The sequence below is a fragment of the Ictalurus punctatus genome, chromosome 18 (assembly GCF_001660625.3).
Source record: "Ictalurus punctatus breed USDA103 chromosome 18, Coco_2.0, whole genome shotgun sequence".
In the NCBI taxonomy this organism is placed as follows: domain Eukaryota; kingdom Metazoa; phylum Chordata; class Actinopteri; order Siluriformes; family Ictaluridae; genus Ictalurus; species Ictalurus punctatus.
This window is the reverse complement of record NC_030433.2, coordinates 6,966,742-6,982,360: the sequence shown is the minus strand read 5'-3', so window position 1 is coordinate 6,982,360 and position 15,619 is coordinate 6,966,742. Positions and strand designations below refer to the sequence as shown.

The 15,619-nt window shown below is 43.0% G+C and overlaps 1 protein-coding gene across 14 annotated transcripts in view; it reads right to left on the bottom strand.

The window, feature by feature from the left end:
* Window positions 1-15,619, bottom strand: part of add1 (adducin 1 (alpha)) — a 37,512-nt gene that overhangs the window by 12,192 nt on the left and 9,701 nt on the right. For 9 of the 14 annotated variants that reach the window (XM_047161667.2, XM_047161668.2, XM_047161665.2 and 6 more), the window contains exons 2-11: window positions 12,133-12,341; window positions 9,875-10,031; window positions 9,359-9,510; window positions 9,129-9,209; window positions 6,779-6,928; window positions 6,365-6,508; window positions 6,176-6,274; window positions 5,234-5,407; window positions 4,696-5,043; window positions 75-170 (exon numbers count right to left, since the gene is read on the bottom strand). In XM_047161667.2, the coding sequence (XP_047017623.1) occupies window positions 75-170; window positions 4,696-5,043; window positions 5,234-5,407; window positions 6,176-6,274; window positions 6,365-6,508; window positions 6,779-6,928; window positions 9,129-9,209; window positions 9,359-9,510; window positions 9,875-10,031; window positions 12,133-12,327 (1,596 nt within the window). In that variant the 5' untranslated portion in view covers window positions 12,328-12,341. The remainder of the gene's footprint in view (window positions 1-74; window positions 171-4,695; window positions 5,044-5,233; window positions 5,408-6,175; window positions 6,275-6,364; window positions 6,509-6,778; window positions 6,929-9,128; window positions 9,210-9,358; window positions 9,511-9,874; window positions 10,032-12,132; window positions 12,342-15,619) is intronic. The other 5 variants (XM_017492194.3, XM_017492188.3, XM_053687985.1 and 2 more) reach the window with 1 other exon arrangement.

Here is a 15,619-nt window from a genome sequence, read left to right as displayed (position 1 = left end):
TCCTTCTTGCAAATGAGAAACACATTTGATTTCAGGAAAGTCTGCAGCTTCCAAAACTCCAGAGATCTTCAGACCTTGTTGCGCATTTCCTGGACCTCCTTAGGATTTGTGTTGAGAGGAACGAACTGATTGGCCACAGCAGCTTGACGAATGCTCTCCTCCTTCGTCCACTGCAATCATCAAAGCAAAGATTCAAATACATGGAAAATAAAATGACGTGTGGAACACAACTAAGAAGAAAAGAAAGAAAAAAAACAAACAAACAAACAAAAAAAAAAAAAACACCAGTAAAAAAAATATATATATATATGTATATATAGACAAGCTTAACAGAATAAATACGTCATGCTTTTAAAATTAGAAGAAAATGAAATAAATAAAAGTCAACTGATCAAACTGCAGGAATACTCAAGAACGCAGCGAACCAATGATGATGGATCGAATGTTTTTTGGAATATAATTTCGCTCCGTTTCTTACAAACAAGTTGAACTTTGAAGCCCGAGTTCTAGAACTTGAATAAGAAATGATGCATTTAATGTCCAGCACGCTAAGATTTAAACCAGACTTTATTTACACTATTAACTATTTTGAATATTTTAACACTTAACTTTCAGTAAATAAAAGCTTGAGTTTATTTCTCATTACGTTTAAGCAGCATTCGTACCAAACGCGACAGAAAATGAACAGAGTGTAAGTAAATCTTAAATATGCGTCACGTAATGCCTAAATATTTGCATTTAAAGCTGGTCGGTTTGTAGATAAAGGACACGCAGAGACCGTGATGAGATAAATATATAAAATCTCATGTCCTCCAATTATGCTGATTTCTAATTGGATGGAGAATAAAATATATGATGCCTCTCTGTGATTAGCGGGCGCTAATGTGGTCCTGATGATCTAACGGAGTTTGGAAAGGCGTCCGAACGTTCTTCGTGTCCACCGTCCTTTCCATCGTCATTGATACTCCTGCTGCTGGATTTACCGTAAGAAAGGAAAAGAAATGAACAGAAGAGAAGAAAGGAGGAGAGAAACAGACGGCAGAAGAGGATGAGAGGTCGTGAGGAGCAGCGGGTGTGTTTGGAGGGTGGGGGAGTGACGCAGAAGCGGTGTGTGTGTGTGTGTGTGATTATCTAAGCAGCAACTGTGAGGCAACTGTAGGCAGTGAGTGTTTTCTCAAGGTGAACATCCAACACACACACACACACACACACACACACACACACACAACAGGGATGGAGTTACGCCCAGTGATGTACAATACAGTTCACCTATCTTACATCATAAATTAATGCAAACCTTAACGAACTCTATCTTGAATTCATAATCCATATTAATATTAATAATAATAATAATAATAATAATGATGACCTTTAGGCACTACACTTACACACACACACACACACACACACACACACACACACACACACACACACACACACACACACACACACACAAGTTTTTCAGACTCTTCGAATCTTCTTAATATCCTGATTAAGACGGAGAATGCGCCGTGAGAAACCAGAGAGGCCGTGCATTCCTACTTCCTAGTGTTACCTCGAGACTTATTTTTGTGACCTTGAGATAATAATAAATGTTTCATGAGATAACAAGCTGAACAATTAGGCTTGAAGATTTGGCAGAAACACGGCGCTCGTTAAATCCTCTAATCTGATCGTTCAGAAGGCGTCGTTATATTATATTAAAGCGCTCGTTCCTCGGGCCATACAGGAGTTTTTCCACAGAGGTTTTTGTTTTGGGGCGATTGTTGCGGCCAAAAATGTTTCATTCTGCGGTGCGTTATTTATTTATTTTTTTGCAGAAAACTACTTGAATGTGCATGAAAGACTTTTGCAGGGACGTTTGTTAGTAAACGAGGCCTTTCAGCTGTGCTCACGTTCGACGCACGCGAATTAAAGATGGCTTTGACTGAACGCCCGAATCTGTGGAAAATCTGCGGTCATTTTTAAAAAAAAAAAAAAAAAAATCACATGCTCCTCTGAACGTTGCTCGAGAGTGCTTGATTTTGAGTTTGTTTCTGCGATTGAGATAATCGCAGTAATCCCGGAGGGACTGGTTTCTATAGAAGTATACTGTCCAGATAGGTTTATTTAACAGAAAGAGTCTCCAGTGCAAGTGTTTAGTAACAGTCAGATCTTCAGTAAAGGTCTTTAGAAATAAGAAGTTTACACCTTTTCAAGTAACAAGCTGCGTTTTTTTCCTCTGCAAGAAAGAAAGGGGGGAAAAGAGAGAGAGAGAGAGAGAGAGAGAGAGAGAGAGAGAGAGAGAGAGAGAAAGCGAGAGAGGCTGGTACGGGAACGACTGTTCCACAACATTAAACTGTGACTTTAAACAGGTAAAAATGTCTAACTCGATAATAAAATAAAATAAACATTTTGCATCGAGATGGTGTGAAATAAAACCGTGCCACTCGCCACTTTAAGAAAATATTCAGAGCTTCAGAGCGATAACGGGAATTCATTACACCGCCCACTGTTGATTATTTTCTTATAAACAGCATGCTCTGATGTGTTTCATTCCTTAATCCTAACACCGCCACCTAAATAACACGCTAGAAATTCCACTTTTCACTTAATACCCGACGAACTACCAAAAAAATAAATAAATAAATAACATCTCTAGACGTTTATCACTGTGACGTTTATCACATATAAAAATGTGACTTTTGCATCATTATTATAGATCAGATTTGACCCAATCAGCAGCCAATTCTCATATAGGATTACATTTTTACGCTTAGAGGACCTTTAAAGATCCACACATTCCAAGTTATTTGTATTTAAGCATTTGTAATAAATCACACTTTCTCTAGAAAGATTTAGACAGATGTCTGACGGAATATTAGCTACATTTTTATTATCTCAAGATAACGATAACTAAAAATATATATATATATATATATATATATATATATATATATATATATATATATATATATATATATATATATATATATTACATCGGTTTGTTGGAATAGAAGGGAAAATAAATAAATAAATAAATAAACCACCATCAGCACTGGTCTCTCTGGACTCTCAGTGTAATGAACAGCAAATGCATGTTGCTTTAAGCGGTTTAGTGATTTACTATTTTTTTTTAAAGAAAAAGCAGTAATAGTTAGCATCAGGCTTGGATACGTAGCATGAATAGCTATGGCTTATGACTTATTTTAGCTCATTGAGAATCCGTATGGGCGTCGAGGGGAAAAAAAACAACGAGGGAGGACACATGGAATGAACATGTAAATATGAAATACTCACTGATCACGAATAGAGCCTCACAACACAACACTCGCACTCCCCCAACTAGAGATAATCGTTTGGAGAGTTAAGAACTTTCACAACCTTTCTTTTCTTTTTTTTCTTTAAAAATCACTTCTTTGTTTGGGTTTTTTTATTCTTTCAAAAAAAAAAAAAAAAAAAAAAACAAAACAAAACAAAAAAAAAAAAACAACACTCATGCTTGGGAACAGATACGGGAATCGGTCATCGAGTCGTAATTCGGGAAGACAAACGCAATACAGGAAACGCAAATAAATAAATAAATAAAGCTCGAAATGAAAATAGAAGCCAACTCAAAAGGCAAGGAGGAGAGGACCCAGAGTCATAAGAACGCAAGCTGTGACTCGAGCGCACATTCGAGTCCACACCAAAAGCAGCAGGGGTTTAAACCTTTTTTAAGCCCCTCCCCTAAGAAAAAAAAAATGCAGGTCTCTTATGGTATCGGAGATAATCCGACATTAAAATCTCCAAAAGGTCACATTTTTAATCCTTTGCACAACCCTTATTTTGGTTTACTGAATTACGGGAAGTTGCCCTTATGACACTTTTCTAAATTAAGGCTGGAATAACGTTAAATGTAACTATAAACTGATGAAAAGTACACCGTATATTTCTTTTAAAATTAATACAAATTTGAAATCATTGCCCAATCGCTGCTGCATGATAGCGATAAAACAATCCGGGACACGCTGTTAATAGAAAATAATCCGACTTCAGGGAGGTAAGAGTGACACTGATTTGACTCTTGATTATTTTCCTATACCGGCATGCCCCGAAGCTGTTTATATTCCTTACTTATCATCAGCACACGTGCAGTTTTAGTTATAAAAGTCTTGTATATCCTAATGGTTCTTTACTTCTTACTTTTTACCGACTCCTATTAAGTGACCAACATGACCCGTGATTATCACTAAGCCACGCCCAGAAAAAATCTGCTCCACCAAACCAAAAAAACAAAAGTGCCAACAAAAGCAAGAAAGAAACAAACAAACAAACAAACAACAACAAAACACAGGAAGGAAAGTAGAAAGAAAGAAGCACAGATCAACATCCAGAAAAAACACAACAACATCCAGCCACACCCACTACAGGCGCATGCCACACCCTCCTGGTCCTGCAGGAGACTACCCACAATGCATCTGATCAGTCATGCAACAACAGCATGCACTGGGCAGCTAGAGAGCACCCGGACACACCCAACACCTCAAACCCCATAGGCACAGAGACTCGACAGAAAACGTTTTGTGGAGAGAGAAGACGAAGGAATAATGGACAGGTACAAAGACTAAAAAAATACAAATAAATAAAAGTAGTCTGTTGTCGGGGTGCTAGCCAGCTGACCATCGTTCAGTAGCGGTACGGTTCTAAACTATGAACAATAAGGTAGGCACAGACCAAGCAGTTGGTTATACAGCTTGGCACGCAGACACCGGACGAGAGAGACTGCAGCAAGGGTTTGACGTGATCGTGTGTAATGTTCGTCCACACCTTAGTCTTCGCCTTGGGGCTGCCGCTGCCCTCCAGGCTCTCATCAGGGGTTTCATCCGGCCGGCCGGTGTTCAACCAGCGGGTCTTGTCGCGCTGTCCCCGCTGGAAGCTGTGCTTCAGCGGAGAGCGAGCGCCCGAGTCGCTGTCCTCGGCATATGAGTAGCCCGTGGCGGATGGCGGGATCTCTACGTCGCTGTACTTTTTAGCTTTGTCGCGCAGAGCCGGGCAGCGGTACGGGTAGCCGGTCCTGTAGCCCTGGGAAAGAAGGGATATTGAAATGATGAAAAGGGATGTTACTTTGGTATGGGGTCCGTGTGCTGATACCTACACACTGATCTTGCTCAGTTGTCCTCGGGACTGGAATCCCGTGGAGCTAAACGAACCCAAACCAAGCTTTTACAGGTTCGAAGTACTGATAAATATACTGGCTTCAAACAATTCTTACCAAATTATCCAGCATCCGCATGAGGGCTTCGAACTCCTGCTCCCCGACCTGCCACTTGGGATGCGGACTCGGTCCATCGCCAGCGGGCTCTGGGTGACGAGGACGCACTTTGTACTTCAATGGGTCCAACATGACCAGGTTATCAGGGCCACCTGCACTCGCGAGGGTACGGACCTACAAAGCATTAAAAAAAAGAAAGAAAAAAAAGCAGTGTTGTATGGTAAGTAGGACTTACGAGAGCTTCTCCAATGCTAGCTGGAGACTCTAGGATTGCTAGCTTGGATTCTAGCACAGATCTGCTGCAGTGCTAGGACAGAACTTCTGCAAGGCTACCATGGATCTTCTGTCATACTACTATGAAGCATTTGCCATATTACCCTGGATCTTCTGCCGTGCTCGCCTGGATCTTCTGCCGTGCTAGCCTGGATCTTCTGCCGTGCTAGCCTGGATCTTCTGCCGTGCTAGCCTGGATCTTCTGCCGTGCTAGCCTGGATCTTCTGCCGTGCTAGCCTGGTATGTTTACCCTACTACAATGGATCTTCTATCATGCTAGCATGGCTCTTCTGCAGTGCTAGCCTGGATTCTCTGCAGTGATGGCATGGATCATCTGCAATACTACCATAGATCTTCTGTATTGCCGCTCTGGGTCTTCTGCCATATTACCGTGATGCGTCTGCCATGAAACATCTGCTATGCAAGCCTGGAACGCCTGTCGTGCTACTACGGAATGTTTGCCATACAACCATGGATCTTCTGCCAGGCTACAATGGATCTTCTACCATACCATACCATACCATCCCATCATGAAGCTTCTGCCTTGCTAACACGGCTCTCCTCCCATGCTAGCCTGGAACCTCTGCCATATTACCACTGATCTTCTGCAATTGCTGGATTTTCAACATCTGTAAATGAAAAACTAAATGCAATGATGGCGCATGTTACCTGAATCTCGCAAGCTGTGACCAGGTTGTGGATGTAGTAAAAAGCCTCTTCTACAGTTTCCCCTACTGACACCAGACCATGGTTCCTCAGAATCAGCACCTGAACAACACACACACACATACACACACACGCGCGCTGTACCACAAGACCTATTCTAGATCACAGATGAATGAGGTGAAGTTACGGTACCTTGCTCTTCGGGCCGAGGTTCTTCTGTATAAGGATCTTCTCCTCGTCGTCCACCAGAATGCCGTGGTAGTCATGGTAGGCCACCTCGCCCAGAGACAGAGCCTCAGGAGAAATGGGCAGGAGGCCACACTTCATAGCCGAAACCTTGATGAGGACATACGGGGGGTCAACTTGAGCAAATGGTGGAAAAATCATGGAACTGTTCCTTCAAATTCCCTGTCGAGCACAGATAATGCTACCAAGCCCTGTGTAGCGTGTTTGCACATTTCTATCAAACATGGCGAGATGATTCGAGGTTTGTGTTTGTTTTTTTTTTTGTGTGTGTGTGTGTGTGTGTGTGTGTGTGTGTGTGTGTGTGTGTGTGTGTGTGTGTGTGTGTGTGTGTGTGTGTGTGTGTGTGTGTGTGTGTGTTACCGCCGCGCCAGCAGGAGTGTGGATGTGCACGATGCACTTGATGTCAGGTCGGGCTGCGTATATGGCAGAGTGCAGGGTGAATCCGGCCTGGTTCACGCCCAGGTTAGTGCTGCCTCGGTCCACGATCTCACCCTGCAGGTTGATCTTCACCTGGAAACATGCAGGAGAAAACGTGAGATTTCTGGGTAAATTCCCACCATTAGCGCACCGCTATAGGAAAACAATCGATCGTATTCCTATTCCAATAACAGCATGTCCTGGACCGGTTTAATCTTCTTACACTATCAAAATATCATTATTAATCAACAATTACTGTCGCAAATGTGTTTCTTTAATCCTTTTATAGTTACATTTAATGCCGTGGAACACCTCCGAGATAAGTCAAAATATATTTTAGTTTCAAATTCGTCAAGCAAGCCAACAAAAAAAAAAAAAAAAGTCAAGTGAGCCAACAAAGTTTGTTAACCTTATCCAACAGCTGCTGAAAATTAATTGGCCGAGATTTTCACAGTATTTTCAAGATACTGTTCCGTGACTGTCCTCATAAATATCAATCGTACCTTTAATAAAGACGCCGCGCGCAAATTGTCAAGTCAATTGGACCAACGGGTTCCGTAGTAAGAGCCGATTGCTTGTTTTTTTCCCCCCTGTTATAGCGCCACCAACTGGTCAGTGTTTGCACATGTCCTCAGATTGGTTCAACTTTGGTGAAAATATAGCTTTTCCGTTCAAGAGTTATAGCCATTTGAGAAAAAGTGGCCACGCCCACTTCAAATGTGCAGTTAAATCAAAAGGAAGTATTAAGAATACAGTAACAATAAATAAATAAATAAAGGTGTAAACGTTGAAACACCCTTTATAACAAACACTTCCCCCTTGTTTACAATAGAGGGCAGCAGTGACAGAAGGTCCACACACACAAAACCCTAACCTTAGGGACTTGAATATATAGACGGCATTTTTTTCCATTCCATTTTCTTGAACGCATAAGGATTAAATCATTTGTGGCATGCCGTTATAGGAAAATAATCAGCGATGGAGTGGTGAGATGTAGCAGAGTTCACAAAGTGGATCGTTTTCCTACAATTACTTCCTGACCTGTTATAGCAGCTATAAACATGTCGTTTTCTCACCAGCCTCTCTATACACTCTCGAAGTTAATAAGGCAAAAAAAAAAAAAAAAAACCTCAAAAACAACGCAGCTTGTCGTGTTACTGAAACCTCCCTTCCCCCGCATGGGCAAACGTATTAACTTACTAACGAAGCGCAGACACTGGAGACTCCTTCCGTAAATGAAAAATAAACATCTCTGTTACAGAAAGCCTGTTAACGATGACACCTATTTAAAACCAGCTGACGTAGCGCGTCGGTCGTATGGGTCCCCACTGTGTGGACGAGCTGTTACTATTGAAACGACGGCCTTTGTATAAACCCGCGCTACACACTCAGAGCTGCCGTTCCAGAAAATGAATCTCCGCTGAAGTACGGTACATGCGCACGCGTCTTCTGCGTACTCGTTTACCGAGATAAACAGCGGGAAGTCTGCCGAGGCAAATTCTTTTTCCTTACAACACCACGACCGACGTGATACGAACTCAGAGATGACGTAACGATAACGGTTTCTCCATGTAATAATTTCAGACCTGCGGACAACGAGAGGGTGTGTTTTAGTATTCCGAGGAGAGCTGGACTGAAAGACAAACGCCGCGATAATAAAGATGAGAGAGAGAGAGAGAGCTTCTCCTCGGCTTCCACAATGACTTGGCAAAAAAAAAAGTCATGAACTATGCAGAACATAGTTATATGTGTATGTGTGTATATTTTACACATATATATATATATAAATAAAAAATGTAAAATGTGTAATGTATTCAGTTAACAAAAAACATATTTGGCGTTTGATGTTTTTTGCCCATCTACATTCTTTAAACAACAAATATATGCTGCATAAGTTTTTTTAAAAAAAATTTGTAAAACAAATATAATCTGCAAAAATACATCTTTATTTCGAACATAAAATATTTCTTATTACGAGTGGTTTGAAAACTTTTATTCTGATTCTATGAGAAGATAAGACTATTCAAGATGGCCGCCCCATCACATTCCAGCATTCGGCTACATTGTGAAGTGATTGATTCAGTGGAGTCGATTCGGAGTCAAATCGCTTCCTCGCTGCGGTCGAGCTCACTTGGACACGCTCGGATGCTCTCAGACCTCGGAGCGATTGTCGCGTTCTCACCTGCCTAAAGAACCTTGGTTCTGTTCAAACGTTACACACGGTCCGAGGATAAAACGTGTGAGTAAATCAGATCAGAAAATGAATCTGGTTTGTGTGGGGGGGGTGTCTTACCAGGCTGGAGGCGGAGACTTCGCTGTACAGAAGTCCAAATGGGACAATCAGAAAGCGTTCTTGTTCAGAGTTCAGTCTGACCTGAGGACGCACATGCGCGCACACACACACATCTTGTTAACTCCCCACATTTTGAAGCAAGTTTAATCCACTTTACTTCCAGATCAGTTAAGGATGCTCGTTTTCCACTAGATTGCATGGGTGTGTGTGTGTGTGTGTCGCACACTCACAGTTAAGTGATTGTAGATAAGCTGAGACCAACCAAACAGGTCCGCCAGACGGTAAAATGCAGCGAGCTTACAGCGCAGCAGCTTCTCTCCTTTCTCATAGGCGATGGAGTCTGAACCTCGGAGATCGTTCACTGGAGTCACCATACCCAGACCTGCACACACACACACACACACACACACACACACACACACACACACACACACACACACACAGACCTATTAGTGAGAACTGAGCACATTCTCCTGCGCTTGAGAATGCTTTAAATGGATCAGAAGTATGATTCAACATGACAGGTGCTGGATACAAAAGTATTAATGTCTGTATTTTCTCTGGCTCCAGACAAACAAAATCAGTGTTTAGGGTTAAAGGTGAGAAGTCTGAAAGGTCAGCGGACAGTGAATACGTGTAGGGTCAAGAGTCTGAAGACAGAGTGCAGGAGAGTGACCATAAATAGTCACGTCTTTCTTACAGAGATACCCCAGGCTCACTGTACAGGTGTGTGTGTGTGTACTGACTCATATTGAGCGCTGCCATGCCTCCCTGCGGGGCGGCGGGGTACATGGTGGGTGTGGTCATGAAGTCGGCGATCTGCTGCAGGGCCAGCAGGCTGGTGGGGGTCTTCCCTTTCTTCATCTGATCGTGGATCAGAGTCTCCAGCTCCTCACAGAAAGCCTGCGACACAACACAACCACACAGCGTCAAATCCTCCATCCTGAACATGCTGGAAAACTCACAGCTTTCACCTCTGACTGTTACAAAGCGCTGACTCGAGAAAATCCAGCGACATCGCAGTATTAAAATGGAGCGGAACCGACGCTGGTGCACCAGAAATGTATTCTTGGCATTTTATCAACCGGTTTACTGAGGAATTTCCCCGAGATGCTTTTTAAACAGTATTAAAGGAGTTCCCACCTACGCCGGACACTTATCGGCTGCTTTTTGGAATATTTCACTCCGCAGTCAGTCTTCCGCTATCGCCGAGCGGCCGACGAAGACCAGAGGTGGGGCTTTTTTTACGAACCTACATAGGTTCGTAGCGGAAGTAAATCTGGAATTACGAACGACTCAGCTAGTTCAGAATCGATTCCTTCTTTTGCGAGTCGATAACTCCGTCTTTGCAGACGTTTATGTTCACAAACAGCTACATATTTAACACGCTACGTGAAATGTAATATTTGAAAAACCAAAATAGGTGCACTTTCAAATAAATAAATAAATACATACATACATATCATCTTCCCCAAGTTTACGTTAATTTACAGTAATGCTGTCGAGTAATTTGGAGGTGATGTACCGCAGATATTTTCCTAAAATATAAAAAAGGAGCCTTTAAACTGACCCATCTATAAGAGTGGACACTATTCATGAAAAGGTTAAGTTTTTTTGCCTATATACATCCTGATGCGTATCGTGTAGCGTAGAAACGTCTTCGAGTATCATGATTCAATCTCTACGGTAACGAGAAATGAACTCCAAACTAGTAGAACGACAAAACAAACACTAGTCATTATTTCTTGGGAAATAAATAAGGACTAGATTCAGGCTGCTATTTCACAACGCCCTGTTGATCTCCTCACAGCTGTGACGCTTCTAAACGATGCTGTAACCGAAGTGTTGCAATATTTGGCAAGCAGCGTGTTAATGCAGGAATAAAACCCATCGGTTCTGTCCTCTTGCCATTTCTCCCCCTCTCTCTCACACACTCTCTCTCTCTCCGTTCCCACCAGCATGAAGAACCCGATCTTTATGTGCCAGTGACGAGACGCTACATAAACAGTGCGTTATTGTACACTCATCCTCGCTCTGACTGCGAGAGCTGACCACTGAGACACACACACACACACAAGGACGTTTAGTGTGAGCTGAAAGCACTGCAGTCTCTCACTCCATGAAGAGACTCTTGTTTTGCCTCATCACATGCTGATGGGAAGAGTGGAGTGAATTATACCGAATACACTCGCTGACTTTTACACGACAGCGTGAGCCGCATCATCGGATCGCTGCTGTGTCTTTCAGGATATCTGCTGGTTTTATAACAGGAAGTTTGGTTTGGTAACCTAACACATCATAGGACAGATCTCAATGCCAAGGTAGGCTTGCGTGAGAGCTGCCTTAAAATAAAAGCCAGGAAAACGAGCATTTCTACCATTTCAGAGTTGAAGGAGTGAACAGGAGAGAAAAATATCACATCATGTCACATCACGTTACGGATCACGAGAGATAGATTTATATATAAATATATTTTAGCTAATAAACAGTAGCAAAATAAACAAATTTTTAAACCGAGTTTGAAGATACTTCTCTGTAACATCTACAAAGACAAAAGAAGATTCGATTAAAAATATATATTATGTAAAATCGACGGCATCCGCTCAGTACTATTTAATATCTAACTATTAAAAACTTCAAAAAAAATACATCAAAGAAACGCTCATCACGTAATCATTGATCACGATAACGATATAATCGCCCAGCCCTATAAGCTAGCGAGTTTGTTTAAGATGATCACCAGGCGCAGCTGCTGTAATAAACTACCCAGCTAGAGTTGGCAAGGATCAGGACACGTATAAGGGTGAGATGAAAATCGTCTGTCTCGCTCTTGATGTCTGCCTCTCTCCCTCACTCTGTTAGTAGCGGTGGATTTCACTATGTCCGAGTGGACTGCCTATTTACTATTAGATTACAGCTGTGTATTTGTTCAGGTGCACATGCTTTCCTGTGCTCACTGTGTGTGTTTGTGTGCGCGTGTGTGTGTGTGTGTGAGTGCGCTGACCGGGCTCTGCAGGATCATGGACACTCTCTTCCTCTGCTCCATCATGTTAAAGTCCTGCCGGAGGTCGGGTGCCATGTTCCTCTCTCTCTGGTACTCGGCACTGGTCTCGTCCACCCGGTCGAAGTAGCGCTCTTTATGGGGCGGGTGTGTGGGTGGGGTGGCCGCCACCACCCCGGCGCCGGAATCTCCGTTCATCCTGCGGTCCGCACCTGCGACAAGAAAGGGAACGCTATTACACCGCAGAACCGTTTTACCGTTAAAGAAAGAAACAAGCCGTGTTTGTTTAGACAATAACGGAATTGAACTTTCTTTAGGAAATGATCGATTAGAACACGGCGCAAGTCCTGACAGACGGCTGGCCGCGAGCTGGACGGTTATTTGGTCGCGTTTTCCCTGGGACAACTTCTGACCGCTTCAGCTTCAACAAAACCTTTATCCGAATGCTCACGCGTGATTACACAAGTATTAGTGTTCCGTGGCCCTGAGATCAGCACCTGTAGGTCCGATCTTTCCTAGAACCGACCCGAGCATGTGATTTATTTACCAGGCTGTACTCTCTCACACCCTCACACAGGTTTGGAGCAGTACATAGTTATTAAACTGCTCAGAAGAGCAAATCTGGCCGTGTGTGTGTGTGTGTGTGTGTGTGTGTATGTGTATGTGTATGTGTGTGTGTGTATATGAGTGAGAGAGACTAAAGATTTCAAGATGTTTAGAGTGCATTTGTGAGCATAATGTCTTTGAACCGTGTCCATTAGCACTATTAAAGTGAGGACACAGAATGAGAAACAGAGAGAGAGAGAGACAGCGAGAGGTAGAGAGAGACGGAGAGAGAAAAGGGGGAAGTGAATGACAGCAGAGTTTCTCTGAAATCTATTGCATCGTCTCCGTTCCAACAAACCAGCACAACTCCAGCGCTGCTATAACAACCACACGGACTCTCACAAGCACTCAGTGTGCAGAACTGAGCAGCAGGACCGGACCGCTCGGGTCAACGTTAAACTCTACAGAAGCGTCACTAAATCAACAACATTTTAATGATGAACAGCTAAATATTTCTAACATGTACATGAACACTGTACGTTTGTGTATTACACGGAGTGTACTATGTGCTCCCCGGACAGGTCACATGACCAGACATTTGACCTGTCTCACTGCCGCTGAACCAGTCGAGGCAGCGAGACTGTCATGACGAGGACGTTCTCTGGATCTGGGTGGATCTGCATCGTGGACCGCGTACAAATGCAGCTGTGTGCTCAGACACTTGCAGTTAGTGCACAAAGAATTTGACTTCAACAAGCCTGAGCTGAAAGAAAGAAAGGGAGAAAGAAAGGGATGGAGAGGGGGGCCAAGAGATAACAGAATGACAGAGGACAAGAGTGCGAAGAAGGAGGGAGAGAAAGAAGAGAATGAAGGAGTAAAACAACAAGTTGAACAAATGATAATGAGAGACAGAACGGAAGAAGGTGGACGAGAGAGAGAGAGAGAGAGAGAGAGAGAGAACAGGAGCATGCAACAAGAGACAGAGCGGGGGGGGGGCAGAAAGAAAGAGAAGGGCAAAACAGTGCAAGACAGACAGAGCTACCGATAGACACAATGAAAGAAAGAGTGAGAGAACGAGAGAAACAGAGACAGAAAGACAGGAGAGGCAGACAAAGAGAGAATATGTAAATACAGACAGACAGGAGAGAGGGAAAATGAGAGAGAATGATAACGTGGATGAGAGAGAAAACATACAATGAACATGAGGGAGCACAGAAGAGAAAAATAAACATGATGGAAGAGACGAAAAACAGAAGACAAAGAGAGAGAGAGAGAGAGAGAGAGAGAGAGAGAGAGAGAGAGAGAGAGAGAGAGAGAGAGAGATGGACTATCTGACTCAGCGTTATTGATTGATGGTGTATAATGGGTTTGGGGCTGTTTGGTTCGTGCAGTTTTTGCATTAATGCGTGCATTTGGAGGGGTTGGGGGGGGGGGGGGGGGGGGGGTTGGTAAGTTTTCTATACTGCAATTGACCTGCAATCAAGCAACACAGCAGTGTGACCCGGGTTTAACACAACTGTTTACCCGTGATGTCGAGTGGACAAACAGCCGGGAAGAAAACAACAATAACAAAAAAAAAACCCCAACAGTAAAAAAAAAAAAAAAAAAAAACCCAATAATAATAATAATAATAATAATAATAATAATAATAATAATAATGATGATGAAGTGAAGCGTGACCTCTGGCCCTGCAGCACACAACAGCCCCAGAGCAGGAAATAACTAGAGCCTTGTGCAATGAACCCAACCTCTGGCCAGATGTGTGTACACACACACACACACACACACACACACACACACACACACACACACACACACACACACACACACACACAGACAGACACAGACACAGACACACAAGCTGGAATTCTCCTTCATCAAAACTACATTAAATGGATTTATACTGAAAATCCTGCAGCTTCACACCCTACTTTTCCAGACATGCATTTTAACACAGTTCTACACTTCCCCAGATTTTTCAGCGAGCGACAGTCCTGTATTGGAGCCCGACACACTGCTGGTTAAATCTCAGCTCGAATATCTGGCCGCGCATGGTGCTAAAATTTCCTCCCACTCTCAGGCTGGAAGAGCGTGGGATGGGTGCTGCGTTGATGAGCCCGTCTGCATGGCAACCGCACGGATTTCCGGGAATAGATTTCGATTTCCATGGCGAACCGCGGCGGCTTGCTGGGGTGCGGAAAGCGAGAGGGGTCCGCCGTACCGACGAGCCTGCGTATGAAAAGTCCTGCGGTAAACCACGCACAGCAGAGCAAACAGCGTTAAAAAAAAACAAAAGTAAAACATAAAACAAAAGTACCACCATTTGTGACCCTTTTTCGGTAACTGATTTTAACTAGCTACTGTTAGTTGGATAACGCAAATGTACGCAGATAAACGCAGATGTCCGCGCATTGCAATGCTAAAAAATAAAAAAAACTCACGCCGAGAGCACACACGCACCCCCTTTACAGACCTTAGCGAGTTAGCTAAATATGTATGAGCGAAGAGTTTAATGAGACCCGTTTCTCAACGGTGGAGGATTAACAATTATTAATTACTCTGTATGACGATGACGCGACGTTGCGTTTCTGCAGTGATCTCGTAAACATCAAAACAAATTTCAAATTTATCCCAGAAGTAATGAAAAAGTAATAAAGTTAAAAATCATAAATATCTCCAAAACGCTATATTCTTTCACTTATAGTTCCCTCTCTTGTTGTCCATTCCACTGAAGGACTTCAAGGACACTTTAAAAAGTTCTACTGCTGAAGAAAATCTGCAGGATCAAGCAGTCTAAAGTTCTCCTTTCTTAATTCCCTGATTTTCTCCGCATCCATCTGTCTATATCCTCTGTGTCACTTTTTCTCCTCCTCTCCAGGCGTCCAGCTGGTAGGCTCGTAGATGTGTGCCAGCTCCAACTGCTCGAGCCTTGCAGGACTCGAAT